Source organism: Mustela putorius, unplaced genomic scaffold, assembly GCF_011764305.1.
Source record: "Mustela putorius furo isolate JIRA1106 unplaced genomic scaffold, ASM1176430v1.1 tig00000873_pilon_pilon_pilon, whole genome shotgun sequence".
NCBI classification, from domain to species: Eukaryota; Metazoa; Chordata; class Mammalia; order Carnivora; family Mustelidae; genus Mustela; species Mustela putorius.
The window spans coordinates 4,858,400-4,886,238 of NW_025421504.1; the positions used below are offsets into that span (position 1 = coordinate 4,858,400).

General features: G+C 60.5%; 2 protein-coding genes and 1 long non-coding RNA gene across 8 annotated transcripts in view; 2 read left to right on the forward strand and 1 right to left on the reverse strand.

The window, feature by feature from the left end:
• The window catches only part of UBE2O (ubiquitin conjugating enzyme E2 O), a 57,347-nt gene extending 43,248 nt beyond the window's left edge, over positions 1 to 14,099 (forward strand). Inside the window, exons 2-18 of one of the 2 annotated variants that reach the window (XM_045085857.1) lie at positions 261 to 320; positions 423 to 533; positions 2,119 to 2,216; positions 2,650 to 2,713; positions 3,389 to 3,532; positions 3,957 to 4,066; positions 4,213 to 4,288; positions 4,606 to 5,078; positions 5,449 to 5,603; positions 5,861 to 5,973; positions 6,056 to 6,184; positions 6,850 to 6,939; positions 7,921 to 8,617; positions 8,872 to 9,008; positions 11,436 to 11,639; positions 11,734 to 11,791; positions 11,940 to 14,099. In XM_045085857.1, coding sequence (XP_044941792.1) covers positions 261 to 320; positions 423 to 533; positions 2,119 to 2,216; positions 2,650 to 2,713; positions 3,389 to 3,532; positions 3,957 to 4,066; positions 4,213 to 4,288; positions 4,606 to 5,078; positions 5,449 to 5,603; positions 5,861 to 5,973; positions 6,056 to 6,184; positions 6,850 to 6,939; positions 7,921 to 8,617; positions 8,872 to 9,008; positions 11,436 to 11,639; positions 11,734 to 11,791; positions 11,940 to 12,610 — 3,390 coding nt within the window. In that variant the 3' untranslated portion in view covers positions 12,611 to 14,099. Of the gene's footprint in view, positions 1 to 260; positions 321 to 422; positions 534 to 2,118; positions 2,217 to 2,649; positions 2,714 to 3,388; positions 3,533 to 3,956; positions 4,067 to 4,212; positions 4,364 to 4,605; positions 5,079 to 5,448; positions 5,604 to 5,860; positions 5,974 to 6,055; positions 6,185 to 6,849; positions 6,940 to 7,920; positions 8,618 to 8,871; positions 9,009 to 11,435; positions 11,640 to 11,733; positions 11,792 to 11,939 lie in introns of both variants that reach the window. The other variant, XM_045085856.1, reaches the window with a different exon arrangement.
• Positions 14,100 to 14,993: 894 nt separating this feature from the next.
• Positions 14,994 to 20,579, reverse strand: SPHK1 (sphingosine kinase 1). Of its 3 annotated transcripts, none has more exons than XM_004748843.3 (6): positions 20,252 to 20,579; positions 17,230 to 17,433; positions 16,732 to 16,881; positions 16,554 to 16,648; positions 16,336 to 16,451; positions 14,994 to 16,082 (listed from the first exon to the last, which is right to left on the reverse strand). In XM_004748843.3, the coding sequence occupies exons 1-6, from the start codon at positions 20,571 to 20,573 to the stop codon at positions 15,293 to 15,295; spliced, it is 1,677 nt and encodes a 558-aa protein (XP_004748900.1). In that variant the 5' UTR covers positions 20,574 to 20,579; the 3' UTR covers positions 14,994 to 15,292. The 3 variants fall into 3 exon arrangements, with proteins under 3 accessions (XP_004748900.1, XP_044941793.1, XP_004748901.1); XM_045085858.1 differs by lacking the exon at positions 20,252 to 20,579 and adding an exon at positions 18,056 to 18,224; XM_004748844.3 differs by lacking the exon at positions 20,252 to 20,579 and having other exon boundaries at positions 17,230 to 18,232.
• Positions 19,104 to 25,923, forward strand: LOC106005481. Of its 3 annotated transcripts, none has more exons than XR_006608344.1 (4): positions 19,104 to 19,785; positions 20,041 to 20,272; positions 20,640 to 21,493; positions 22,676 to 25,923. It is a non-coding gene; the product is annotated as an uncharacterized LOC106005481 (long non-coding RNA). The 3 variants fall into 3 exon arrangements; XR_001178856.2 differs by having other exon boundaries at positions 21,418 to 21,493; XR_006608345.1 differs by having other exon boundaries at positions 19,104 to 20,272; positions 21,200 to 21,493.
• The last annotated feature ends 1,916 nt before the right edge of the window (positions 25,924 to 27,839 follow it).

A 27,839-nucleotide genomic window follows, 5' to 3' on the forward strand; every position in this document is an offset into this window, starting at 1 on the left:
CTTCCCGCAGCTTCTCTGTGCGGCCGCAGTGACCGTCCGTCACCATCGCGCTTGCCTCTGCAGGGTGGGGGAGGTGGCGTCTGAGGGTCGGCCTCTCGGGCTGGGTGCGATCAGAGCTGGCTGTGGCACGTGCCGAAGCCGCCCCCAGGATCTGTGCAGCCAGCTGGACGCGTGTGACCACGTGGGTGAGAAGTTGGGAGAAAGATGCAGCTTCTGCGGACGTCAGAGGCCGTTGTGTCACACTGTGCTCTTCTCCTCAGCTGAAGCTCGAGGACCGCTCCGTCGTGCCCCGGGACGTGGTCCGGCATATGCGATCCACCGTGAGTCTTGTGCGGGGGTGGCCTGGGGATGGTCTGGGCCAGGTCTGCCCTGATGGCGGGGACCGTGCACGTCCTCACGCCTGGATGCCTTCTCCTCCCCAGGACAGTCAGTGCGGCACCGTGATCGACGTCAGCATCGACTGTGCGGTCAAGCTGATCGGCACCAACTGCATCATCTACCCTGTCAACAGCAAGGACCTCCAGCACATCTGGGTGAGAGGCCCCGCCTGCCAGCCCTCCTCCCGCGGCCCCCGCACCCCGGCCGCACCCGCCCGGCACTCAGGCAGGGGGCAGCCCGCTAGTGTGTGCCCGGGGCAGTGCCTTGGGCTGCTGGGCATGAGGCCGGGCACATCCTGTGCCACCAGCGTGGCCGCCACTGCTGGTCTCTTTACCTCGCTGCCGCTCCTCTCTGTGGCTTCCTTTGTGAAAAACACATTTCTTCGTTCATTTCTTTTTTAAGTGATTTCAGACTCAGGAGGAGCTGTGAGTTCTGTGCTCCCTGCGTCCTCGGGCTCCTTGGCTGTGAGCCTTTCCCTGCACTTGCCCCATCATGACCTTCCTTCTCCCGTTCCCCTGTCTCCTTCTCGCTGCCTGCTCTTCTCTCTGAAGCCTTGGGAAGCCGGCTACGGGGCGAGTGCCCCGTGGCCCCGGGCCCCCAGTTTAGGGAGTCAGCCCTGGGGCGTGGCTGTCCCGTCCCCAGACTCCGTGCAGCATCCCTCCTGTACCCTTCCTCCTGCTCCGACCCAGGATTCCATTCAGGAGCACACGCTGCTTGTAGCTGTCGGCTCTTCCATTCCTCATCAGGAACCGCTCCCCAGTCTCGCTTTGTCGTCCGTCCCCTGGCACCTTCTGCTGGCCGACCCTGAGCGTGGAGCTCTGTGCCGTCGCCTCCTGACCAGAATCAGGCACCTGTATCCTCGGCAGGGCCGCCCAGTGACCCCTGAGCTCTGCCTGGCCCCATGTGTCCAGTGGCTGCAGCCGGGGCCGGAGGTTTTGACTCTGATCCTAGCCGTGTCTGCCGCACCTCCCCATGAGGTCCCCTCTCACGCCTTTGCTAGTGATTCTGCTTTGTGACGAGGTGCTCCGAGATGGCGGCAATAACCTGTCGCTTGTGAAACCCCAGTCTGCTGGCCCTGGACTCTGTGAGCCTCCCCCGCCCCAGCAGCCAGGGCTCCGACGGCCTCTGACGGTCTCTGGGGGGCTGTATGAAGCCCGTGTTCTTCCTCATGTTGAGAAGTCGGCATTCTGTGCAGAACGGCTGTGCCTTCAGCCTCATTTGTGGATTTATTCATATGTTTTTTACATCTGGGTGGACTCAGATTCCTGTTTTGTCCAATCGGCTGTAATTCCTGACTACCATTGTTTGTTTTGTTGCTTAAATTATCGCAGATTTGGCCAGTAAGAGCCCCTTCGAGCTGACATCAGTGTCATTTATACCTTCTCTCTCTCTTTTTTTTTCTTTCCTTTTTAAGCACTTTCTAACTTTCTAGCTTTCCTGATCCAGCCCTGGATCATTTGTCCAAAGAGCCTTGGTTCCTTTCAGAGGAGAATGGTATTCTGGTATTGTCTCATTGCCACGAGGCAGCTGCCTGCCGAGGCCTCCTCCACCCTGGGAAGGGGAGCTGGGCTGTGGCCCGGAACTCCCGGGGGGCAGCCAGCCCCTTAGGCCATGGCCGACTGGCCCAGGCAGGAAGCCTTCTGGATCGCTCCTCCTGTGTCGCAGGGTACAGAGCGGGACAGGTGTGCTGCACACCAGAGCCACCTGCCGCCTCTCACGCCCCGTTCCCTCCATCTGCAGCCTTTCATGTATGGGGACTACATTGCCTATGACTGCTGGTTGGGGAAGGTCTATGATTTAAAGAACCAGATCATCCTGAAGCTGTCCAACGGTGCCAGGTACGCATGACTCATGACATGGGGCCACGCTGGGAAGGGGCCACCCGGGGACAAGGAGCCAAGTGTGTTTTCTACCAGGGCCCGTGAGGACATGTGCTGCAAGCGCTCAGGGCCTGACCATGGACTGGTCTCCTGTCGCCCTGGCCTCATTTAGAGTGTCTGCTAGGGGTTGATGCTTTATTTTAGACACTCTTTAATGGTAGCGAGCTCTCCCGTATGGGTTAGGGTCTGGTTGATTTTGAGGGAGTTACTTGGGCAGGTATGGGGGCCGAGCTGTGGGTAGGGGTAAATCACGCCATCGCAGAGCCTGCCAGCATCTCAGTGCCTCCGGGTAACTCCTTGTGATACTGGTCGGCCCCGCTGTGTCTCCTGCGGCCTCCCCTGGGGCTCTGTCATTGTGCCCCATGAACCAAATCCCTGTTCACCATTTCAGGTGCTCCATGAACACAGAAGATGGCGCCAAGCTCTACGATGTCTGCCCCCACGTCAGCGACTCTGTACGTGTGCCCCGCCCATGCAGGCTTCTTGAGGGGTGGGCTTGGGGGGGCAGGATTCATGTTCCCTGCCCCCTGGGCTGCACGGGAAGGAGGACTGCTTGGCAGCCAGCTTGGAGGTAGCCCAGGCTAAGCAGGTGCTGCCTCTGGGCCGAGCGGTTTCCGACAAAAGAAGTGCGTGCACCCCAGAACGTCCAGAAGTTGGGCGCGGGCAGGAGGTGTTGGAACTTTTCTTTGCGTTTTGTTAACTCGAGCTCACTCTTTAAAAAAAATCTATAGTAGTAGAGTCTGTACACTTGTTCTTACGCTGGGATATTCTGGAACAGTCGTATGTGACCTTGCTTTATAAATAAGTATGGCGGTGTGGGGGTTACAAGAGCAAACAGGTTTGGGGACTGCTGCCCTCAAGAGTCCTCGAAGTGTCTCCCAACCGACATCGTGGACATGGCCTTGAGAGTGTGTTACAATGAGTCAGATGTGCCTTCTCTTAAGCTCGCCAGCTGACTTATATGCACTTTGGTTTGAGAGCTGCTGCTCTGGAGCCCAAGGGTCTGTTCCAGCTTGGGGAGGCAGGGGAGCATGCAGGGGTGAGGCAAGAGAAGGGGTGGATGTGGAGAGCTCCGGCCCTCGAGGAAGTCCCACTCACAAGGACTTTTCCTCTGGCCCCAAACTCTGTAGGGTCTCTTCTTTGATGACTCCTACGGCTTCTACCCGGGCCAGGTGCTCATCGGCCCCGCCAAGATCTTCTCCAGCGTCCAATGGCTGTCGGGGGTCAAGCCTGTGCTCAGCACCAAGAGCAAATTCCGAGTGGTGGTGGAAGAGGTAGGGGCTGGGGTGGGGCCACCTCCTCAGCCTCCGTGCCCCAGAGCTGAGCTGCAGCCCGCTCCCTCCTTATCTGCTCCGAGGGCTAAGCCCTACTCCTTAGCCCTTTGATCGGAAAGGGCTCTAAGTAAAGGGAAGCCAGGGTGTGCTCATGGGGTGACTGCTAGGCACATGATCCCCAGCCTGACCGACCCCGCCAGAGCAAGGTGGCGAGTGGCAGATCCGCTGGGCCCTGACGTGGTGGGGGTCCCTGGGGTGAGGCTGTGGTAGTTACCAGTGGAGCCTGCTCTGGGGGTGTCCTGCTTGGGGCGCTGTACTCTGACGACCCTCTTCCTGCTCTGGAGGTCAGGTGGGTTCTGGGCAGCTGCTTGACTGAGAGCTGTTCAGCTGCTGACTAAGGCCCTGTCCCACCCACCGTCCCCAGGTACAGGTTGTAGAGCTCAAGGTCACATGGATTACCAAGAGTTTCTGTCCAGGGGGCACGGACAGCGTCAGCCCCCCGCCCTCTGTCATTACTCAGGAAAACCTAGGCAGGTGAGTGGCCCCAGCGTGCCCCCAGCAGCCCCAGTGGCACGCCCGAGCAGGTCTCTGGGCCAGAGTCATAGGGGAGCTGAGGTTGAGGGTGGCGTGCGGGGCGCTGACATCAGCCGTGGCCCAGTTCCCACTTCTCTCCCTCCCAGGGTGAAGCGTCTCGGATGCTTTGACCATGCTCAGCGGCAGCTGGGGGAGCGCTGTCTGTATGTCTTCCCAGCCAAGGTAGAGCCGGCCAAGATTGCCTGTGAATGTCCAGAAAAACACTGCGCCCAGGGGGAGGGCTCTATGGCCAAGAAGGTATGTCCTTGGGGTTGGGATCGGTGGGCATTTGAGGAACTGGCCTTGAGCTATTTCCACAGCCAGGAAGGACAGTCTGTGCTTTAGGCCTTGGGGGGCAGCCCTGATCACCCTTGCAGGCCACCTAGGTGTGTATAGCGGCCCCCCCCGCCCCGAGCCCCCTGGGTGTCCGCCATGCCCGGGGGGGGCCGTGCTGGCCCTGCGGCTCCACAGCGCCCGTCCTCCCTGCTCTGCCCTCCCAGGTGAAGCGCCTGTTGAAGAAGCAGGTTGTGAGGATTATGTCCTGCCCCCCGGACGCGCAGTGCCCCAGAGACCATTCCACGGAGGACCCGGCAAAGAAAGGAGGGGCCAGAGCCAAGAGCGAAGCAGGGTCCGTCAGCCCCGAGGAGACGCCCGATGGGTCCGCCAGCCCGGTGGAGATGCAGGACGAGGGCTCGGAGGAGGCCCCGGATGCGGGTGAGCCGCTGCCCCCCTTCCTGCTGAAGGAGGGCGGGGACGACAGGCTGCACTCGGCAGAGCAGGACGCGGATGACGAGGCTGCTGACGACACGGACGACACCAGCTCGGTGACCTCCTCGGCCAGCTCCACCACCTCCTCCCAGAGCGGCAGCGGCACGAGCAGAAAGAAGAGCATCCCCTTGTCGATCAAGAACTTAAAGCGAAAACACAAGCGGAAGAAGAATAAAATCACTCGTGACTTCAAGCCAGGGGACAGGTAAACCTGGAGGGCACCCTCTCCCTCCTGGCCGAGGGTCCAGCCTGAGGCCGTCCCTTTGGCACCTATACGTACACACGTGCACGCACACGCACACGGGCTGCGAGCCCTCTGCAGGCTCGGGGGTGCCCAGCTGAGGCGACGTCGGTGCCCAGGGTTGGCCTGGGTGGAAAGGAGAGATCCGGGAGCGGGGGTGGCGGGTAGCGTAGTGGCCCCGGCCCCGAGTCTGGCCTCTGGGACCACATTCGCCGAGCTCTCCCCAGTGAGACCTTTCTCAGAGGAGGGTGTAGGTGAGCACACAGGGACCTGTTTGTCTTCTTCCCGCCCGTTTCGTGCGGCCTGGCTGGCGGGTTGCACCGTGCACCCGCAGGGTGGCCGTGGAGGTGGTGACCACCATGACCTCGGCAGACGTCATGTGGCAGGACGGCTCCGTGGAGTGCAACATTCGCTCCAACGACCTCTTCCCTGTGCACCACCTGGACAACAACGAGTTCTGCCCCGGAGACTTCGTGGTGGATAAACGAGGTAGCGCCCGCTCTAGAAGGCCGCCTGGCCGAGGGCCTGGGCTGGGCTTGGGAAGGATGGGCCAGAGGTCTCAGGGCAGGGAGGAGACTCCCTCTTGGAAGGTGACTCACTTTTTCAAGGACTGGGACAGCCTTTTCTGGCCTCCCCCAGCCTAGCCAGGGAGCATCGGGGCTCTGTGCCCTGCCGCGGTGGGGATGTCAGGGGTGGTGGGCAGCACCAGCGCAGCTCCTGAGACGTTCTCTGCTCTGGTTCCCCAGTCCAGAGCTGTCCGGATCCCGCTGTCTACGGTGTGGTGCAGTCTGGCGACCACGTGGGCCGCACCTGCATGGTGAAGTGGTTCAAGCTGCGGCCCAGCGGGGATGACGTGGAGGTGAGTGTGTGCAGCGCCCCTGCGTCTTTGGGGTGCACTGGGCGTGGCCCCTGCACTCGTGGCAACCCATCCTGTCCTCCAGCTGATCGGAGAAGAGGAGGACGTGAGCGTCTACGACATTGCCGACCACCCCGACTTCCGGTTCCGCACCACCGACATCGTCATCCGCATTGGCAATACCGAGGACGGAGCTCCTCACAAGGAGGATGAGGTGGGGCTACCCGCCAGTTGGTGGGGGGGGGTTGTCTCTCCATATCCCGTCCAGCATCTGCAGTCCCTGGAGGTGCCACCAGGTGGCCCCAGGAGACCAGATCTGGAAGTCCTCTGGGCTCCCAGGCTGCCTTCAGTGTCTTCCCCACAAGGGCCGCTGCCTGAAGGCCTCCCCAGGGTTTCTCCTGCCAGTCACAGTCAGGGTCAGACTTCATGTAGCTGCTCCCTGAGCCCCGGTGGCTCCAGCTTCTGGTCCTGAGTGCCGTAGGGGCGCGGGACCCGCTGGGTGAGGGGGCGTCCATGGCCTCACCATGGGCCTTGGTGAGGGGGTAGGAACATTGCCTGGGGCCAAGCAGAGGAAGAGTAGAAACAAAAGTCCCGTGGCAGGAACCCCATCCTGAGAGTTTCAGGAAATGTGGTGAGACCAGATGCTGCAGGTAGGAAGGGCGTTTACAGGGGTCTGTGCCCGTGACTGCCCACGTTGGAGCCAGAGGGTCCCACGCTTGAGCTGTTCACCACGTGTAGCTTCTGGCTGGCACCCACGTCCCTTCCCTTCTCATCGCCTCACCCTTGTCACCCATTGCCAGAGCTCCCTTTTGGAGGTGCTCTGGCCCTCCCTGCCCCCCAGAGAGCTCCTCCCTTGACCCTGCCCCATTTGCCCCACAGCCGTCGGTTGGCCAAGTGGCCCGTGTGGACGTCAGCAGCAAGGTGGAGGTGGTGTGGGCCGACAACTCGAAGACTATCATCCTGCCCCAGGTGAGCCCCGGCCCGGACCCACACCAGTTGGCTCACAGCTGTGGCAGCTGGGCTGGGAGCCCTGGCCTGTCCTCTGTCCCTTCTCAAGGAACAGGAGGACAGGCTCACAGATCTTCCTGGTGAGGGTCTCTTCTTTTGGGTGTGTGGGTCTCGGGGAGAGCCTCAGAAGAAGGGGGCATCACATGCCGCGTGCTGGGGTGGGGGCGGGAGGCAGGGGAGCAGGGGGGCTGCCCACGGCTGGCCCGAGTCTTGCCCCACCTGGAAGGCTCCCCAGGTTGCCGGGTGTGTGCAGATTGTCACAGACCTGGGTTTGCTGCGTCCCCCTCTCCCCATGCTAAGAAGTACAGCTTGCTTGCTCTAGGACAGAGCCTTTCCCACCAACATTTCTAGGAAAACTTGCCCAGATCAGAAAGAGAAAGGAACAGAGGTGGCGTCCCAGTCCCAGCTCAGCTGTTCTAGCTACTGTTTCTTTGCCCCTTTGAGCTGATCCTCCCTTCCCAGCCCCTCTCCTGGCCCCTGTATGGGGTGCGGGAGGGAGTGGCTCACCCCTTGGTCTGGGCGGCTGTTCCAGGAACACGGGAACAGGATGCGACCCAGTCCAGCTCTGCTGAACCTCCCACTGCTAGTGCATGTTAGTAGCCACAGAGGGGGCTGCCCCAAATCCTCTGGGGGCGGGGTTGGATTTGCCACTGAGGGCTAATGGTGGCCAGTATACACAGGGGCAGAGGAGTCCAGAACAGCCCTTGGCTGCGGGCTGGGGCTTCAAGCCCTGCGGGCGGGTGTGGGGCAGGCAGAGGCCCCTTCCAGAGACCCAGGGACACGGAGAGGGCCAACAGCAGAGTCCAGAGCAGGAAGCGGGGAAAGGCTGGAGGGGGCCCACTGAGGCCTCAGTGCACCCCGGCACCGCCAGCTCTCAGGGTCGGGGTCTGCCCTAGAGCCCGGGAGAGCCTCTCTGAGCTGCCTGTGCCCCTCTGCCCCCAGCACTTGTACAACATCGAGTCTGAGATCGAGGAGTCAGACTATGACTCGGTGGAAGGCAGCAGCAGCGGGGCGTCGTCGGATGAGTGGGAAGATGACAGCGACAGCTGGGAGACGGACAACGGGCTGGTGGAGGACGAGCACCCCAAGATCGAGGAGCCCCCCATCCCTCCCGCCGAGCAGCCGGCAGCCCCCGAGGAGGACAAGGGGGTGGTGATCAGCGAAGAGGCTGCCACAGCCGCCATTCAGGGGGCTGTGGCCATGGCTGCCCCCGTGGCGGGGCTGATGGAGAAGGCCGGCAAGGACGGGCCCCCAAAGAGCTTCCGGGAGTTGAAAGAGGCCATCAAGATCCTGGAGAGCCTCAAGAACATGACCGTGGAGCAGCTTCTGACGGGCTCCCCCACCTCCCCCACAGTGGAGCCTGAGAAACCCACTCGGGAGAAGAAGTTTCTAGATGACATCAAGAAACTGCAGGAAAATCTCAAGAAGACGCTGGACAATGTGGCCATTGCGGAGGAGGAGAAGATGGAGGCAGTGCCGGACACAGAGCACAAGGAGGACAGACCCGAAGGGCAGTCACCTGTGAAGGCCGAGTGGCCCAGCGAGACCCCCGTGCTCTGCCAGCAGTGCGGCGGCAAGCCTGGTGTCACCTTCACCAGTGCTAAGGGCGAGGTGTTCTCAGTGCTGGAGTTCGCGCCCCGTGAGTTCACCTTCTCTGTGCCAGTCCCCTCCCTGCTCCCAGCTGCCGCCTGAGGGGAGGAAGCCATTTCCCTGGTGTGGTCACTGGCGCGGATGCCAGGCTAGTGGGTGCGCAGCCTGTGGGCTTACAGTCGCCTGTCTGGGGAGCAGACCCAGCAGCTGCTCCCTCCGGGCCCACGCGTCCCAAGGGCGGCAGCCAGATAGAGCGCTCAGGGCTTGCCATGACGGACTGACCCCTCTTTGTTCCCCTTCTAGCAAATCACTCTTTTAAGAAAATTGAGTTCCAGCCTCCGGAAGCCAAGAAGTTCTTCAGCACGGTACGGAAGGAGATGGCCCTGCTGGCTACCTCGCTGCCTGACGGCATCATGGTCAAGACCTTTGAGGACAGAATGGCAAGTAGCCTGGAGTGGGCTCGGGGTAGGCAGGTGCGGGCCTGCTGGCGTGGGCGCTTGGTGCCGTGGAGGCGGCTGGCTCTGGGCACCTGGAGCCCCGGGACTGCGCAGCCCGAGAGGCCGCCCACACCCCTTCCTTATAGGGCTGGGAGCCGGGCTCCGCTGGGGCGGGGGCCGGGGGCAGGAGTCCCCGGCCCGTGTCTAGACCACACGGTGTGTTCTTTTCCCCCTCCTTTTAAAAGTTCGTTTTAAAGTACACAGTTAATACCTGAGTACCATTCTTTTGAAATACTAGAACGTCTCAGAAAAAGCTAATGGTGCCTTTGACCAGTCCTTCCGCGGCCCCTACATGTCATGACTTCAGGAGTTTGTGGGTCTCCCTGCAGAAGACCTTGTATATATGTTCACGTTGTCCTGTGTCACCAGAGCATCGTTTTGTGACTTATCTCACGTGAGCGGTCCAGCACTGTCCGCATCGTCTGCAGTTTGCTTTTCTTGCTCAGTGGGCTCGTTTTTGAGACCTATTGATCTGGGTGCCTCGTGACCTGGTTCCTTCTCTTTTGGCTACAGGCTAGTCCTGCCCAACGTGGCCATGTCCCACTGCCTTCTCCGCTCCTCTCTCTGCGGCCCAGGCACAGGCAAGCCTGGCCCGGCTCCTCATTCAGTCAACACCTGCACCGAGGCCCTGCTGGGCGCTGCGCGTTGTGCAAGACACTGAACTTGAGTCTGACCCCGGCCCTAGCTGCCGCCCAGCCCTGGTCAGAGGGGCCACAGAATGGAAGAGAGGCGCTGCTTGGCCCTGCCTGCAGCAGGCTGGAGGCCCCAGGGTGGGACCGCTCAGGGTCTTTTTTCTTTTTTCTCTTCATTTTAGGGTTTTTTTTTTTTTGACAGTGAGAGAGGGAACACAAGCAGGGTGAGTGGGAGAGGAAGAAGCAGGTTTCTCACCGAGCAGGGAGCCCAACATGGGGCTCGATCCCAGGACCCTGGGATCATGACCTGAGCCAAAGGCAGATGCTTAATGACTGAGCCACCCAGGCGCCCCCTTGATTTTATTTAAATTCAGTTAATGGTGCCTGGATGGCTCAGTGGGGTGAAGCTTCTGCCTTTGGCTTAGATCATGATCCCGGGGTCCTGGGATTGAGCCCCCCATCAGGCTTTCTGCTCGACGGGGAGTCTGCTTCCTCCTCTCTCTGCCTGCCTCTCTGCATACTTGTGACCTCTGTCTGTCAAATAAATAAATACAATTTTTTAAAAAAATAAGTAAGTAAATGAATACATGAATAAATTCAGTCAACATAGGCTACGCTATGAGTTTCAGAGGCGGAGGTCAGTGACTCATCAGTTGTATGTAACCCAGTGCTCACCATCACCGGCCCTCCTGAATGCCAAGCACCCAGGCACCCCATCCCCCCACACCCCCACCCTGGCTGCTCAGGGTTCTTAATGACACGTTTGCTTTTTCTTGAGTTTTAGTAAAACTTTTGAAAATTCCAGCCTGTCTCAACTCTGCTGAGAGAAGGGAATAGCATTTTTTCCAAGTCTCACTTGGAGGGACAGGGAAGTAGTGCATTATCTAGAGGCCCGCAGGGTGACACCGATAAAAACATGCAGGAGAGGATTCTGTCCTTCCAGTCGGCCCTCCGCCTTCGCTGTCTGTACGTCCTGCAGTGTCACATGCCTCACTGCTTGCAGTTGGCTCCGCCCCCACACCTGACACAGATCTCGAACATCTGTAGGGAGTCTCCCCAATGACTGAGTGACCTGAGTTTCTTTGGTGGTCTGCCAGCATTGCCACAGGAGTTCCAGATCCCCTTGTCCCTCTGGTTCCCTAAAAGCAAGTGAAGCCTTGCCACCCTGGAATGTTCTTTCATCTTCTAACTAGTTGTAATTGTTGCTGGCCTGGGTGGGGGCGGGGCTCAGGGCAGCTGTTTTAAGGAGTCAGATTGAAAGTAATGACTTATGGGGGCGCCTGGGTGGCTCAGTGGGTTAAGCCGCTGCCTTCGGCTCAGGTCATGATCCCAGGGTCCTGGGATCGAGCCCCGCATCAGGCTCTCTTCTCCTCGGGGAGTCTGCTTCCTCCTCTCTCCCTCTGCCTGCCTCTCTGCCTACTTGTGACCTCTGTCTCTCAAATAAATAAATAAAATTAAAAAAAAAAAAAAAAGATGGATTAAAAAAAAAAGAAAGTAATGACTTATGATGAAAAACACCTGGTGAAGTAAAAGCAAGTTGGGATAATTCCATTAATACCACAGAGTGGAAAGATGCTGCGTAGGCCCACACAGGGGTGTTTCCCTTTAGCTTCTCCATAGCTGGTGGTGTCTGGAGTCCCTGGGTCCTGTTCGCCCCCAACGCACACACCCCTGCCCCCGATCCAAGCAGGCACCATGTGCAGAAGCACCCACCGACCTCAGCCTTCCCTCCCTATAGGACCTCTTCTCGGCCCTAATCAAGGGTCCCACTCGTACCCCCTACGAGGATGGCCTCTACTTGTTTGACATCCAGCTCCCCAACATCTACCCAGCCGTGCCCCCCCACTTCTGCTACCTCTCCCAGTGCAGTGGCCGCCTGAACCCCAACCTGTATGACAACGGGAAAGTGTGCGTCAGCCTCCTGGGCACCTGGATCGGAAAGGTGAGTCCGGCGCCAGCCAGCCAGGGAGGAAGCACAGCGGGTCGGGGGTAGGCGTCTGGGGCAGAGGTGATCGTGCTGTGTGTGTGTGTTTCAGGGGACAGAGAGGTGGACGAGCAAGTCCAGCCTTCTGCAGGTGCTCATCTCCATCCAAGGTACAGTGCGCAGGGTGGGGGGCGCTGGTGGGGAAACTGCTGGAGGGTCCAGTGACTCTGGCCTTTATGTCCCCCACCTCCTGCCTGTCGCTCTGGCCGCCCTCGGGGGATCCCCAGGCCAGCTCTCATGGGCTCCCCTCCCCGACAGGTCTGATCCTGGTGAATGAACCGTACTACAATGAAGCGGGCTTCGACAGCGACCGGGGCCTGCAGGAGGGGTACGAGAACAGTCGTTGCTACAACGAAATGGCGCTCATTCGCGTGGTGCAGTCCATGACCCAGCTGGTGCGGCGGCCCCCGGAGGTGTTCGAGCAGGAGATCCGGCAGCACTTCCGCACGGGTGGCTGGCGGCTGGTGAACCGCATCGAGTCCTGGCTGGAGACCCATGCCCTGCTGGAGAGGGCCCAGGCACTGCCCAATGGAATCCCCAAGGACAGCAGCTCCCCAGAGCCGCCGGCCGTGGCCGAGCTCTCTGACTACGGCCGAGAAGAACCTGAGGACGGAGGGCTGGGCCCCGGAGAGGCCTCCCAGGGCTCAGACTCGGAGGGCGGCGCCCAGGGCCTGGCCTCAGCTAGCAGGGACCGCACAGACCAGACTTCGGAGGCAGCGCCTGACGCCCCGGTGCCACCCAGCGTCAAACCAAAGAAGCGGAGAAAGAGCTACCGGAGCTTCTTGCCCGAGAAGAGCGGCTACCCCGACATCGGCTTCCCGCTCTTCCCACTTTCCAAGGGTTTCATCAAGAGCATCCGGGGTGTCCTGACGCAGTTCCGGGCCGCTCTGCTAGAGGCGGGCATGCCTGAGAGTACAGAGGACAAGTAGCCGCCCACCTCGAGCAAGGAACATCTCGTGGGGAGAGGTCAGCTGCTGCCTGCTCACTCCCTCCCCTGGAATCGCCCGTCTTCCCAATTTTTCCTTTGTCCCCAATGCAGAAGCCCCTGGTTGCCCTCTCCCCAAGGTGAGTTTGATGCTGAAGTGCAAGAAGTTTCTTGAGATGCTGCCGTTTCTTTCCCGAAGCAATCTTTCAACAGGCCGGCCCTCAGTGGCAAAGAGGATCTGAAACCTGTTGCTGATTTTCCACTTGCCACCCAGGCAGAGGGTCCCGGCACTAGCTCCCTTGCCGCCCCCTTCTCGGGTCGGAGGTAGGGTCTTCCTAGGGCCTGACACGAGGGCTCTTGTGGGGGTCCACGTGTCGGGCAGCCCAGCAGCAGGACGAGTGGCCGTGCCTTGCATGAAGTGTGGGTTGCGCCAGAAGCCCCCCCCCCACCCCTGTCAACCTCTCCCGTGCCCCCATAGCTTCCCTGTTCCCAGGCCCCCTGCTGCTGGGGAGCTGTAGCTGCTGTCACCGACTCCTGGCTCTGCTCTGGACCATTTAGACCCCAGGATAACTCTCAGGCCTGTTGAACTTGCTCTCTAAGAGAGGTTGGGACCAGGCTGGGTTCAGGGGGGATACCCAGGAAAGGCGGTGCCCCTCACATGTGACACGGAATGAGGACCGGGGAGCTGCTGGAAAAACAGCGGTAGGTGCCTTGCTCTGGCATTCCGGCCTCCGCCGCACCCCAGGGCCCCAGGAGGCAGAGCAGCAGCGCAGAGGAGGCCGGGCCGGTGCGGGGCCTCTTCCGCACACCCTGCCACCCCCCACTGTCAAATGCTAACCCTGGGAGGCGGCTGCAGCTCACTGAACACGGAAGGAGCCAGCCCCATGCGGCCTCTGGTCGCTTACAAACTGCAGGCTCGATCTGAGGGGAGGGGGGCGGCCAGCAGGGGTTGTCCGCCCTCGCAGACAGGCCCAGAGGTTTACAGGTTTTCTAAGCTTTTGATAATGTGAAGCTCCAGGTTAAGAGGTTGCTGTTGAGCACATCGCAGCTATGTAATTTTTGGTGTATGTATGTAATATTTAAGGTTGAAAGAAAATCTCAAAAGCAAAGATATTAACTCTTATTAGAAAAAAAAAGACAAAAAAAAAAAAAAAAAGAAGCCAAAGCATGATGCGTCTTGTCCGCCTTAAGCTGGCTCCGCACCCGCGCTGTGCCCTAACCGCCCAGCGCGTGAGGACGGAGCCGCGCCACGGGCCGCGGCATTTGGAGCCCCGAGTCGGTATCTTGTTTGAGAAACATCCAGAGTGACTGGTGGGGCTGTGCTTCCCAGTGCGTTGTTCATGTGGAGATGTGAATGCCTACTGCTTAAGATGTCTGTATAAAGTGCTGTGTGATTAAACTTTTTTTTTTACTTGCATTTTTTTTTTTGTTTGGCTCATTACAATGTACAAAAAAAGACTAGGTGGCACCATTAAACCTGCCTCTGCCATTCATCTGGGCTCCGTCGCCTTTCTTCCCCTCTGGGGCATCCCATACATCCCTCCCCAGGGGGTGGCAAGACCCGTGGCCAAGAAGGTTCACGCCACCAACGCCTTCTACCTTGCCCGGTCTGCGCGTGCACCTTCCGCCTTGGCAGTCATGGGTGTCCCGGGGCTTGGGAGACCGGGGTCTCGTTCACTGGGTCAGCGCTCTTGTCTGTGGGGACGGCCTGTGTTCCATCTTTCCAGCACTGGTTTCCAGCATTATCTGCCAGCAGCGGCTGTGGTCCCTGGGGCCTTCTGGGCTCTGGGAGAGCCCGCATTGAAGCACCTGGCCTGGCCTTTAAGCCAAAATGGTTTCCAGTTTGGGGACCTGGTATCGGCCCCTCCCTGCTTTCTCCTTTTAACTTCTACCCCCCAACCCCGGCCCCGCCAAGGACCTGGCAGGGTCGGGTAGAGGAGGCTGGGGGAGCCCTAGAGCCCTCACTGGAGGGACAACAGACTCCTTTCAGGAGGGAACAACTGCCTCCATTGTGGTTTTGTTGCTCACTTTCCTAATGCCCCTGAAATCAGACCTTTCCCCTTCACTGAGGCCAGCTGGCTGTGCGGCCCCAGGTAAGACATCCTGGCTCTGAGTTTGTCTTCCACATGGGGTAGGCCATTGGCTGAGTCCCCCAGTTTCTCCCAGGCCACAGGTGGCTTAATCATTGGGGCAGGACCCTAACCCCTGCTAAAACAGATGACAACAACAACAGACGGAGGCAGCCCAGGTCCTGTGCCCACCATCAGAAATGACACCAGGAGTTAGTGCCGATCCACTGCCCACCCCTGGGCGTTGCTAATGGGAAGTTGTAGAACCCTGGCAGGAGTGAGACCCCACTGCTTCCCCAACGCCTAGGATAAGACCAGTACACTGGGAATGTCACTTTATTTGGATCTGATTCATGGGGTTGGGCTCCCAAAAACAAAATGGGAGTGGGTTCCACAGGCAGGGAGGGCCAGCCAGCCAGGCTCCTGGCCCAGAGCCTCATTCTGGCCCTTGGTAGGCAGAGCCTGTCCTTCCAAAGCACAGCCTCCACCTTCCCACCGTCTTCAGGGGTCCTCCTTCCCACCACACGAGCTATGGACAGGCCCTCCAGGCCTGGGAAAAGGTGCAGCGCTCTGAGCTCCGAGTTGACCAGGAGGCTAAGGCACGGCGAGGCCCACAGTCATAAGTGCTCTCTTTGAGGGGCTCCCTGCTGTGGCTTCTGGCTGGGTTGGGGCTCCACGCAGCCACTGACCATCCAGATGTAGTCTGGGTGCACCTGGCCCTGCACCGCCTCGCTGATCATCAGCTCGCCATCCACGGCAAACACACCCTTCCCGTCCTTGGGCTCCAGGCGGAAGGCAACCACAGGCACGTACACCAAGTAGGGACAGTCGTAGTCCATGTGCTTCCCCTTCTCCATAGCCAGGAAGAGGCGCAGCAGCATGGCCCGAGACACGCCTGCCCGCACGTAGAACAGGTGCATGGTGCCGGCCGGACACTGGCCCATGGGGGCGGCGAACATCTCGCTGCTCAGGTGGGTGTGCAGCAGCGCCAGCACCAGCACGAAGTCCTGCTCCGGGACCACAGTCCAGTGCGGGGGTACTGGTTCCTGCAGGGGTACGAGGTGGGCGTCCGTGGGACCCTGCTGGTTCTGCCGCTCCACAGCAGCGGGGGCGGGCCCCTGGGAGACCACCCGTTCCACGGGGAGGTAGGCTAGCGTGCCCTTGTAGACACGCAGGGCCGCCAGGCGCAGGAAGGTGCCCAGAGTGAAGCGCATCTCCCCTAGACGCCGAAACCTCTCGCTCTCCAGATCCACATCGGCGATGAAGCCCCACGCCAGGCTCAGCACAGAGAAGAGCCGAAGCCCCGAGGCCGTCTGCAGCGACAGCAGGTTCATGGGCGCCAGCAGCCGGCGGCACAGCAGCAGCGTGCAGTTGGTCAAGAGGTCCTCATTTGTCACCTGTTCATAGCTGCAGGGGAGAGAGGTCAGAGGGAGCCGGGCAGGAGGCCTCACCTGCCCTCCCCTTCCTCTGCCTGGGGACTTGAGGCGTGCAGAGGAACACTGGGTCCCTAGATGGAGAAGGTGGAGGCAGCCAGCTGGAGTCACCCGGAGAGGACCCCAGAACCGATGGTGAAGGGTACGCCAGTACCTGGTGACTTAGAAAACCTGGCAGGAGAGTGGCACTGAGGGGAAACAGGCCCACTCTGACCCTGGGCTCTCACCCGGCATAATGGTTCAGAGAAGCTGCCAGGGCATTGCCGGAGCCAGCAGGGAGGCTACACAGAGGCTTGTGGATGGCAGTTTCCCAGTCCGGCCGCTCCATGAGCCCGTTCACCACCTGTTGGAACATGGGGAGGGGGTGTGAGGGGCAGGGGGTCAGCCTAGGTAGCACGGCCCCCCACTACCCACACCCAGCCCCAACGGGGGGGGGGGGGCTCACCTCATGCATCAGCCCGTCCCCAGACATGACCACCAGCGCATCCCAGCGCCCCAGCTCCTCAACCCGCACCAGCTCCCGGGCGTGGTTCCGATGCTCTGCGGAGAGACAGGGTGGCCACAGGGCATCTGAGGGGCCCTGGCAGGGGATGCTCCCCGCTACCCCTCGGGGAGGCACTCACCAGTGAGCATCAGCGTGAAGGAGACATCGGCCCGGGCCAGCAGGGGCTGCACGTGGCTGCGGAAGAGCTGGAGCGCCTTGCCCTTGCCCCCGCGCGGGTTTAACAGGACCAGCACGCGGCAGGGCCGGGGCAGGCTCCAGGCGCCGCACGCTGAAAAACAAGCCCCAAAAGGCCACGTCCCCAAACGGCCGCTAGGGGGCCGCGGATCGCAACGGGGTACCGGGGTGGAAACGTGGGGCCTGAAATCCCCGGGTAAGCGAGCCAACCGAGCCGGGCAGGAGGCTGCGGCTTCCAGTGGGGAGCTCCGGGAGGGAGCGCCGTGCCCTTGACGCCCCAATCCCTCTCTAGGGCCGGGCCCGCTTCTGGCCTCCTAGGGAAAAAGTGTTTCTACTGTCCAGCCCCTCTTTTGCCTAGCTGACTCCGGCCATTCTTCCTGGCAAGGGAGGAAGGGGACCCCCCCCTCACCACCCAGACCTTCCCCACCGGGACCCCACAAACCTGGATTCATAACCTCGACCCGCGTCTCCCGCTGCCAGGGCGGCCCCGGCGCTGTCGGGGAGCTGCCCGTGGCGGCGGCTCCTGCCTTCAGCTCCTTATCGTTGCTGCCCAGGCGGGCGTCGCGGTGCCGGCTGAGGGGCTCGCCCTCCCCGCCCGGAGCCGGGGCCGTGGACGCATCCGCGTCATCCCCTGCGGCTGCGGGATCTGAGGGAGAGGAGACGGCGCTGGCGGAGTCCGGAGCAGCCCCCTGAGCTGGGGAGCGCCCAGCTAGATCCTCGGACCACGCTCGGGGAGCCGCGCGCTCCGGCATCGCCTAGTCCTCCGAGGGGTCCCGAGAGCCGAGGTCTGGTGCCACCAAGGGCGCTCCCGTCCTAGAACTGAGCCCCCACCCGCAGGGCCGAGAGGTCGCTTCCTGGGGGCTCTCCTCTCAGGGGCGTCGGGTTCCGGCCCGACGATGAGTCAGAGCCCCGTGGCTCTCTCGGTCGCACCAGCTCCTCACCCGGCCCGGGACTGCCAGGGGGAGGGGGGTCCAGTGGCGTAAAAATGCCAGAACTGGAGCGGACATCGCGGGGCACAAAGTTCGGCGCGAAGCGATCGCCGCCCCGAGCCGGCCGGGTGGCTGGGGCCACCACCCCGAGCTCCAGAGCGGCGGGGGTCCCAAAGCCCGGCAGCGCCGCCGGGACGCGCCCTTCGCTCGTGGGAGCAGCGCCGGGGTCGCGCGGGGCCTGAGCCCGAGCTCCGCCGCCGGTCGCCGCCTCCCTCAGCGGAGCGCCGAGTGGGCGCCCAGGAGCCACGAGCGGCGAGAAGGCAGGGCGGGCGGCCCTACCCAGTCGGTCCGGTTTGCCGGGGAGGCGGCACCTCCGTTCCTACAGCGGCCTAGGGCGGAACTCGGCTCGCCCCGCGCTCGGCCCTACGTCTGAGCGACAGCCGGGGCGCCGGACTGATGCTGGCTGCGCGGCCTCTCCGCCTCTGGCCTCAAACTTTCAGCTCAACTTCGCCGCCAGGCGCCGCGGTGCGGGGAGGGCGCTGTGCCTCGGCCCCGGCCTGGCCACACCCCGCGCTCCCCGCGCTTGCGAGGGTGGAACCGGCGCCTGGCGCGGCCTGGGCCCGCCCGCCCGCGGCATCACCGCGCCGCCTCCCGCACAATCAGCGCCCGCGGCTCGGCCACGCGCAGACGCTCGGCGGGGTCCCGGGACGCGGCCACGCGCGCCCGCCGCTCGGACTGGGCGACCCGCGAGGAGGCGGTGGCGCCGCCGCGGGGCGGGAGTCGGCGAGGCGCGGGGCCCCGGGTCCGGCCGCGAGCGGCGCGCCGCGAGCTCAGCGTCCCGGGCGCGCGAGGGCGAGTTCGAGTGGGAGCGGCACGCTCGGGGAGGACCCCAGGCTGCCCCCCCCCGCCTTGGCGCGCCCCAGCCCCAGTCCGCCGGAACCCGAGGCCCGGACCCGCCTGGGTACCCCTCCTCTGCGCCGCGGCGTCTCTCCAGCCGCGCCCGTTCTCCCCGGGAGGGTTATTTTTGGCTTTGCGGAGCCGCAGCTCGGCCGCGCAGCCACCGAGCCCGAGGCAGCCAGGCGCCCCCTCCCTATCCTACCCCGGGAAGGCAGGTGACCCGCCGGGGGACTGCGGTCCGGAGGAGGGGGCCTTGTCAAGAACCTTAAAAGTTGGGTCTTTTCCCCAGAGGAAACGATCGAGGCTCACCTGGGCGAGAGAAGCTGCCCCGCAGCGGGCGACCCAGGCCCGCGCCCCTCACCCGCCAGAGGGGGAGCCTGGCGGTGTAAACAAGGTGTAGAGGGTCCCTGGCGGGATCGGAGAGCCACACGGCCGGGGAGTGGCCCCCGCCGCTTCCACTGGTTCAGCGGGAGGAGGCAGGCGTCCCTGGAGTCTTCACCCCGACGCAGACAAACGGGGACGCGTGTGTCAGTGTGTGTGTGTGTGTGTGTGTGTGAGAGAGAGAGAGAGACAGACAGACAGACAGACAGATACGTGTCATGGGCAAGGGTCTGACCTGAACGTGTCCGCGACCAACTCGAGTTAAGTCCCTGGGGGGTTGTTTGCGGAGACCCGGAGGAGGGCGCTGCCCAAGCCGACCGGGTGACCTGACCAGGTGGGGCCCTAGTGAGAAAAGGCCGAACCGCCTGCAGGGGCGGGGGTGGTCCGGGCCCAGACCGCCGCGTGCTCGCGCGCCCGCACCTGCCGCCACCAGCCCCCACACACCTCGCCCTTCCCAACGCCCCTGGAGATCCACAAGAGGCAGATCCCGCGGCGCCGGGACTCGGGCACGCCTCCGTGGGGTCTCTACCGGGGGGGGGGGCGGGCAGTGCGGCGCGGTTACCCGGCACCTGGGGGGCGGAGTCCGAGGTCCCCCGCCAGGGGGGCGGCGCGGGATTGGGACGCGCGGGCGCGGGGCCCCGGGGCTCGGCGCGCGTCACAGTGGTGCGCGCTTCCGTCTGGCGCGGCCCCCGGGCGGCCCAGGCTGGGTCCTGAGCGTCCCGAGCGCGTTCCGGAAAGGTGACTCAGCGACGCGCTCCAGGGTCGAGAAACTCCGCAAAACTAAGAACAAGGTGGGAAGGAGCTGACGCCCCAGCGTCATCCCCCTGTCGCAGCGCCGCGGCCGCGGTCTGGAACCTCCGGGCCCCCAGCCCCCACTCCCCAGGAATCCGGCACGGGGAGGGGATTTGCAGCGCGGCAGCCGCAGTGCCGTGGTCACGCGATGCGGGGACGCGAGCGGCTGCGGGCGGAGGAGGCTCCGTGCGGGAGCGCGAGGGCCGGATCCAGCCCACCCTCCCCTCCTCCTTCCCTCCCCTCTTCCTCTCCAGTGAAGGCTGCGGTCGAAGCCTGGATTAGGCGCCTGGAAAACGCGGGACGCGGGGCGGTGCTCCCCGAGAGCTCAGCCTTGGAGGGAGGTAGCTGCGGAGAAGGCCAGGGCAGCCTCCCCTGTCCCCCGCTCGGGAGAGCAATCAGGCCCGAAGAGCCGCCGCTTTAAACCTTGGAGTCTGGTGGGAAACTGAGGCACAGGGAAGGGAAGACCTGGCCGTGCAGGAGTGCGTGGTGAGAAATCTCGCCTGCTCCAGGGTCCCTCTCTTTCTCCCAGCGCCCCAGGCTGGAGCCGCTGGAGGCGCAGGGCCCGGCGGGGGGCGGGATTGACCAGAAAGCCTGGGGGCGAGGGGAGGGGGGGCAGCCTGCTGGCTTCTTTATCCCGCCTCCGGGGCCCAGTGGGAGGGAGGTGACGGGCAAAGCCCTCTGGCCCCGATTCCAGTGCGCACAATGGTTCCTCTGTGCTCCATGCCGCCTCTTCCCCTGCCCCCCTCACCTCCACGGTCACTGCTCTGCCCCCCCCCATTCTTGTCATTGGCCTCCTGGTTCCCAGGCTCTGTCTCTCCAGGCACGCACTGACCTCCAGCCTCTCTCTCTAAAGAACCGTATCTGTCTCCAGCAAGTCACGCATCAGTATGGGAGGCCCAAGAGAGGGAACTGGGCAAGAACAGGACGTTTGTGGCCCTTTGACAGTTGGGGGAACCGAAACCCTGGGGAGGTGAAGGGTCTTGCCCAATCTGCCAACCAGTTCCCGGCAGACCCCGGAGGGCTGCCCCACCGCCTGGGAGACTGAGCCCACCCCAGCTTCTCACTGATGTTTGAGTAGCCCTTGACCCGGTAGGTGGCTTGCTACAGAGCTGCCCCAATGGTCCGGCTGTGCAGGGTCTCCCAGAGAAAGAGGAAACATCTTGAAGCCCTCTCCAGGCTTCCTCCCCCAAGTCCTGATTAAGCATCAGCCCCCATGCCCAGCAGGTCCGAACCGCTGGTCTGGCCTCAGGCCTGAACCGTACCTGATTGCCACTGGGTAGCTCAGCCTGAAGTAATACCTGTCTCACAGGTGGAAAAGCCCCCCCCTTTCCGTCTCTCCCAGCCACCCCCTTCCTCCCCAGGGACAGCCCCCTCCCCAGGGAGACACACCTGAGAGCCCCTTTTCTTCTTCAGAGTGAAAAAGCAATAATCGACAGTGCCTGGCACCAGCTCTCTGGAAACTTGGAGCCAAGGCCGCCAGATGGCAAGTGACTGGCTTTTATTAGGATAGGATTCCCGCCATCCCACCGGTCCCCGAAGTAGTCTCCACCCACCCTCCCCAGAGGTTTCAGCTCCCAAGCCGAATTCCAGAGCCTCCAGGCCTCTCTTGACCTTGACTCCTTGCTCCCCAGGAGGCTGTCAGAGCAGGGAAGGGAGGTGACCGGCCTGCCAACTGCTCTGCAGACTCGTGTTCTCCCACAGCCCCAGGTGAGGCTTTCCATTCTGAGAGTTTCCTAGATGCTGATGACCCTGCCAGGCATCTGGCGGGGTGGGTGGGGGGGTGTGGGGATGGGGGGGGGAGGCTAGGGGGTGGGGTGTGCCGCAGGTGGCGATCCAGGAGGGCAGACTGGTCACGCAGGATTCTTGGTTGGCTGCTCGCAGGGAGTGTTCGGAGTTTCTGTTTCTGCGGTGGCTCATCGATTCTGGGCGTGTGGTGCGGTCCGCTTCGCTCTGCCTTCTGCATGGCCTCCTCGTCGTCCTGGGTTTCCTTGCTGCGGCTTATCTGGGCTCTGCCTTCCTCCCTCACCTGCAGGCCTGCCCATTCTAGCTGTTGATTCTAGCTTAGCCTCCTGGAGCCTCCTCCAGGGAGCAGCCCTCGGGCCACCAGCAGTCCACTCACTTCTGATGCCTGCCCAGCCGCTGAAGGCCATCCTGTTAGTTTCTTGGCGTCATTGTAATGAGGGCTTCCCAGAAACCTACGGTCTCAAGGACCTGGAGGCCCAAGTCTAGGACCAGTATGGTGGCGGGGTCTGGGGCCGTGGGGAAGGATCTGGCCCAGGCCTCTGTCCCCGCCCTGATGGTTGGCGGGCAAACTTTGCTGTTCCATGGCTAGACCCTGCACCACCCCATCTCTGCTTTCATCAGCCTTCTCCCTGTGGAAGATCTGGCTGAATCTGTCCCTTAGGGTCTGCATGACCTTCTGTGGGACTGGTGTTTTGCAAATGCAAATTGCTCTAGGAGGAAAAACCAAGGAGTCATTAGGACTCTAGTGTGAATTAATGTATTACTTTTTTTTTTTTTTAATGTTTCACATTTTCAACTTAAACAAATGTGCTGATACGAGGTGTCCTGAAAAAAGGGACATGCTCATGCGGGTGTTAGAAGAGAGGGGTGTCTAGAAGGCGCACCGACCCTTCTCCCTGCGTTGTCAGGGTGCAGTCTGTTGGGGGGAGCTGTTTATGTCTGCACCCGCTGCCACACTTCCTTGCACGCGCAGGCTTGCACACCACTCCCTCGACTTTCAGATCTCACCTCGCACCTTGACTTATGGTGTCTTTGGCTCTCTGAGAAGATGGGTTTGTTCCCCAGCCCTTGGAAGAACAAAACCAAATTGTGTGTTAGGGAATTAGGTTCTCACTGATGCCCAGAGTTACTATCTTACCGTTCCAGAGGTCACAAGTCTCAGATGGATCAGCGGAGCTGCACTGCCCCACCTGCTCAACCTCTGGAGACCACCTGGGTTGTTTGGCTCAGGACCCTTCCTTCGTTCCAAAGTCAGCAGCACGGGACTTCAGATCTGTCTGACTTTTCCTTCCCCCGTTGTCTCTCTGATTTTCTTACCTCCCTCTTCCTCTTAGGAACCCTTGATTGCACTGGCCCCACACAGATAATCCAGGGTAATCTCACCCTTCTAGAGCTTTAATGTAGGGCTTCCTAAACCTCCTCAAAGTCCCCTTTGCCATATAAGGTCACCAATTCACTGGTGCCAGGGATTATGACCTGGACATTTGAGGGGCTGTTACTCTGCCGGCCACGGATAGAGAAATGAAGGCTAGAAACTGTGTCCTTTCTTGGCTGCAGAACTTTATTTCATTTTATTCAAGATTTTATTTATTTGAGATAGAGAGCATACAAGTGGGGGCAGGGCAGAGGGAGAGGCAGAAGCAGTTTCCCCGCTGAGCAGGGCCTCCATCCACCCAGGCATCTGGGCCACAGAACTTTCTGACCTTCCCCACCTCCCGAGCCCTACCAAGTGAATGCAAACCGGAGCTTGCTTTCCCCCAAATTAGCACCTGTCATGTGGAGGTGAAAATATTTTTGCTAGCATCAACACGTGATTCTGTCGACTTTGTGGGTAGAGGTCCCTACGGGGAAAAAAACAAACAAAAAAAACCACTGGTTTCCAATTTTGAAAATTACCCAAGAGAGAGAAATTGGCATCTTGGCTAAACATAGTAATCCAGGATTCCAAAACCCCAACTTTTCACCTGAGGAAGGGTTGGGAAGCGGACCAACCCATCCTCTTTGGGCCTGGCAGAATTCCCCACTCGGCTTTGCAGGAAGGGTTTGCCCCAGGGCCCGGGCCCCCTGGGTACCCAAAGGAAATGTGTGGCCCTCTCAGCTCGCATCATGTGATCTGGCAGTCCGGTGAAGCTGCCCCAGACCAGCCAGCCGCACAGAAAATCGTGGCTAGGAACATTCCACAGGCTGTCGCTGACATCAGCTCCGGTCTGGGCCTAAAGCAGCCTCTGGCCTGATGTCCAGTGCCCAACCCCACATCCTGGATACTTGGCAAGGGGAGAGAATGTCCCTTTCTGAGGCTGCAGCCAGCCCTCCACCCCACCCAGCTCTGCCCCTCGCTCATTTGTCCTGGTTTAGAGACCTGGGGCATCCGAGGGAAGAGGAACCATATTGAACCACCTTAGGCAAGTCGCCCAAAGGAAAACTTACGGGAGTCAGGATGAGGGCCCTGGCACTTCGGCGTGGGGGGAGCAGGCATGTGGAGCAGGCAGCTTCCAGGCCAAGGGGATGGGTGTGTCCACAGTTTTCCGGGGGCTTTTTGTTGTGCAATGTTTTCCACTTTCACATCTCTCAATCAGCGAGATGTGTCCTTGGGTTGTTCCCAAAGCAAACAGGCAGTAGGCTGGACACACTCCCAAGCTAGACATCTCGTTTGCGCTGGGGGTCCGGGGCTGTTCCTCCTACCTGGGGGTGGACCTCGTCTGCCAGGGGAAGGTGAAGTGCCTTCTTACCCAGACCCTAGAGAAAGCACTCCCGGCCTCTGGGAACGGCCACCGGAGGCGCCCCACTGACCCCTGGTGGCCACCTGGGGGGATGTGTCCCTGTCCTCTTTCATCCAAACCCTGAAGCCGCTCAGGCTTCCTCCTCCCTAGATGGATGCCCTTTGTGGGGGGTGGGTGGGGTGGGGGAGTAGCTTAGGGGGCAAAAGAAGGGCACGGACGCCCTACTTAGTCCAGCTACACGAAGACGCGGGTGCTGGAGGGGGCCTCGCTCACCCCTGCTGCTCATTATCCACATCCTAAAAATAGAAATTCCCCTTTCCTGGAGGCTTGCCTGTTGAAGGTCAAACCCTTCGATTTTTTACCAGACACAACCCTGGTTATCTAAGCAACGGACAGCTGGGGCGGAGGAGGGGAGCTGGGGGCGAGGGGACAGGGACACTGTAACCTAATTGCGCACGTGTGCCCCTAAGTCTCCGGGCATCAAGGGGTGTAATTCGCGCATCCGACAGGAGAGCCCATAACCAAAGCAAGAGTTCCTGGTTGTCTCTGCTCACCGTCCTGAGGTCCTGGCCACGGCCACATGACCAGCATCTTGAAAATGAGTTAAGATGTCATTTCTCCTTCAGGGCATCCTCAGATAATCCCAGCAACCTTCGCCAGAACTCACTTTCGAAATGGAACGGGGAACCAAGTGATCACCTGTCAAAGCTCACAGACTAATTAGTTAAGTGACATTGTTTACTGGAAGCCAACCAAAAAATGGGCCGGGCCAGGCCGGGCGAGTGCCTCTGAGCTGCGGGGAGCTTGTAAGACGCCGCAGAACACCTCTTTTCTTTTGTCTTCTTGTCTCCGTCCCCCAACTGCAGTCATCACGGGTCTGTGCACGGAAGTCCTCAAGAAGGGCTTACGGGCTGACTTCTCCCAACCGCAGGCCCCTGGCGGATGCAGCAGGATGGCCCGGAGGAGGAGCCGCACCTGGGTGCCAGGTGGCTGCTGCGCTGATGCTGAGAGCCAGGAAGGGCACGGCCCGACACTCCACCTCCTCCTGGCCGGGCCCAGCAGGCTGGCGGATCCCGGGAGCCAGGGACAGATGGTCCCGACACGGAGTCAAAATGGTGCATCAGTCTTCCTAACTCAGATGGCCTGGGAAAATCCAGAGCATCGGAACTTGGCATTTGCAAAGAAGCACAAAGAGCCTATCATTTTTTTGGCTGAGTTCCAGGTGCCACGGACACAGATCTGGGACTACTCGGTTCTCAGACTGAGGACACTGAGCACTTACGGAGGGAGAACTCGATAGCTGCAGAGTGTGGGCAGCCGGGGGTGGGTCGGCCTCCTCCCACTCTTGGCAGGGACGATGAAATTCACAAGGGGAGAGGCGCGTTGTGTCCTGGGGGTAGATAGCTTCCTCCAACGTGCAGCCTTCAGCGTGGCGGGAGCCTTACGGGCTCGGGCGAGACTGGGAGCGGGGATCCACAGCAAACCCCAGGACACGGAGGGAGGGCCATGTCCCTGCAGTCTGGGGTCTGAGTGAGGGGCAGTGGTGGGGGGAGGGGCTACTTTTAATTCTAGACCAAGACTCGAGTGTTGCAGGCGCTCAATAAAGACCAGCCCGTCAACCATGAAAAAAATGGACCTAACAGAGATGGAAAATAAAGCTAGGATTACCCACTGGCCTTTGAGAAAAGTATCTTTAAAAATGAGGTTCCTTAGGGCACCTGGGTGGCTCAGGCGGTTAAGTATCGGGCTCTTGGTTTCAGCTCAGGTCATAACGTCATGATCCCAGGGTCCTGAGATCGAGTCCCGCATGGGGGTCTGTACTCTGCGAGGTCATAATGTCATGATCCCAGGGTCCTGAGACGGAATCCTGCATGGGGGTCTGTACTCCGCGTGGAGTCTGTTTGTCCCTGCCACCCCCTCTACCCCCCCCACTTGTGCTCACATGCTCGCTCTCTCAAATAATACATAAATCAAATCTTTTTTTTTTTAAGTCATTTTTTTGAAAGATTTTATTTATTTGACAGACAGAGATCACAAGTAGGCAGAGAGGCAGGCAGAGAGAGAGAGAGGAGGAAGCAGGTTCCCTGCCGAGCAGAGAGCCCGATGTGGGGCTCTATCCCAGGACCCTGAGATCATGACACGAGCTGAAGGCAGAGGCTTTAAGCCACTGAGCCACCCAGGCACCCCTAAATCAAATCTTTTTTAAAAAAGAATATGACATGAAAAAAGCCAGGTGCAAAGGCCATCATGTGATTTCATTTATTTGAAATGTCTAGAATGGGCAAATCTGAACCTTCGTTTAAGTGGGGTTCACACCCAATGCAGGGCTTGAATTCATGACCATGAGATCAACAGTCAACTCCAAATACAAGGAAAAGTGGGGATTCCTAGCCAAAGAGCTGGTGGGGGAGCCAGAGTGATCAGACACCACCCCAGGGGGGTGGGGGAGGGCGGGGGACCCCAGCAGACATGGAGGGTGGGTCATTCCAGAGAAACCGACCTAGCAGGATTCTTGCTGGAACCGGACCGTGTGAGGGGAGGCACGGGGAGCCCAGGGTGGGAGGCTTGAGCGAAAGAACTCAGGTGAGCCTGATCAGATCAGGGAGAGAGAGTCTTGGCCGGCGAGAAAGTATGGCAACCCTGCTGTCTTCTCCAACCAGTCCCCCTGGGCATGGAGTTACTGAAGCCTGGTCCTTAAGCCTCATGTAACTCCCAGGGGCAGCTTCCCTCCTCTTACGAGGATGAAGGGTACAGTCTGCATCGCGGTGGTATCAGTGGGAAGGATTTTGCCTCATGTAAAAAGCAGTGTCACCAGCAAAAAGGCCCTCAGTGCCGATCTCTGGCGGTCCCACACTCCTATAGCCTTTTTACTTCTCTGTGTTTCTCCCAACAGGTCTGCAGTGAGTGTGCTGGGTTCCTTACTGAAGTATAAATACCTTCAGAAAAGCGCACAGATCATAAATTGAATTTATGAGCCAATGCACCAATAATGGTAAAAACAAATACATCCTAGAAACTCCTCGTGCCCCCTTCTAGCCCTGCTCCCCAACGCCCCAGGGAACCACGTCCAGGATATATTTTTATTATATTTGGAAAAAAAATACTTAAAATTTAACCAAAGTAAAAATACGTTGGACACAGGGGAGAAATTTTTTTAAGTAGGCTTCACACCCACCTCGGGGCTTGAATTCACGACCCCAAGATCAAGGGTCGCATGCTCTACTGACTGAGCCAGCCAGGCGCCCCTAGAGAAGGAAGAATCTTAAATCCAGAATTTTTATTACTCCGTGAAGGCTCTACCAGCTGGCACAGATGTAAGTGCTACGAGGTTTCTAACTGGGTTTGGTCTTGGGATATTCCTAATGGAAAGCAGAGAGGAAGCAAGAGACAATAGCCTTCAGGTCTGCGGATGGCGCGAGCTAATGCCCTGGGTCACCAGCACTCAGGCTCTCCAATGAGGCACCCATGGGAACCTCCCAGGGATTCCTAAAGTGCAGAGAAATTTGGGAACCGCTGACTTAGCATGAAAGGGAGATCTGTAGCCTGTTTTCCAAGCAGGTGGCCAAGCTCAAAGAACTCACAGACGTCTG

Bases quoted from the DNA above. Each gene is read 5' to 3' on its own strand.
- SPHK1 (XM_004748843.3), bottom strand. From the start codon at position 20,573: ATGACAAGAATGGGGGGGGGCAGAGCAGTGACCGTGGAGGTGAGGGGG. The intron at 17,434-20,251 runs GTCTTCCCTTCC...CCTCTCCCTCAG, and splicing joins ACGCACTCCTGCACGGCCAG to ATCCCGCAGCCGCAGGGGAT. The intron at 16,882-17,229 runs GTTTGTGGGGTC...CTTGTTTTTCAG, and splicing joins GGTCGAGGTTATGAATCCAG to CGTGCGGCGCCTGGAGCCTG.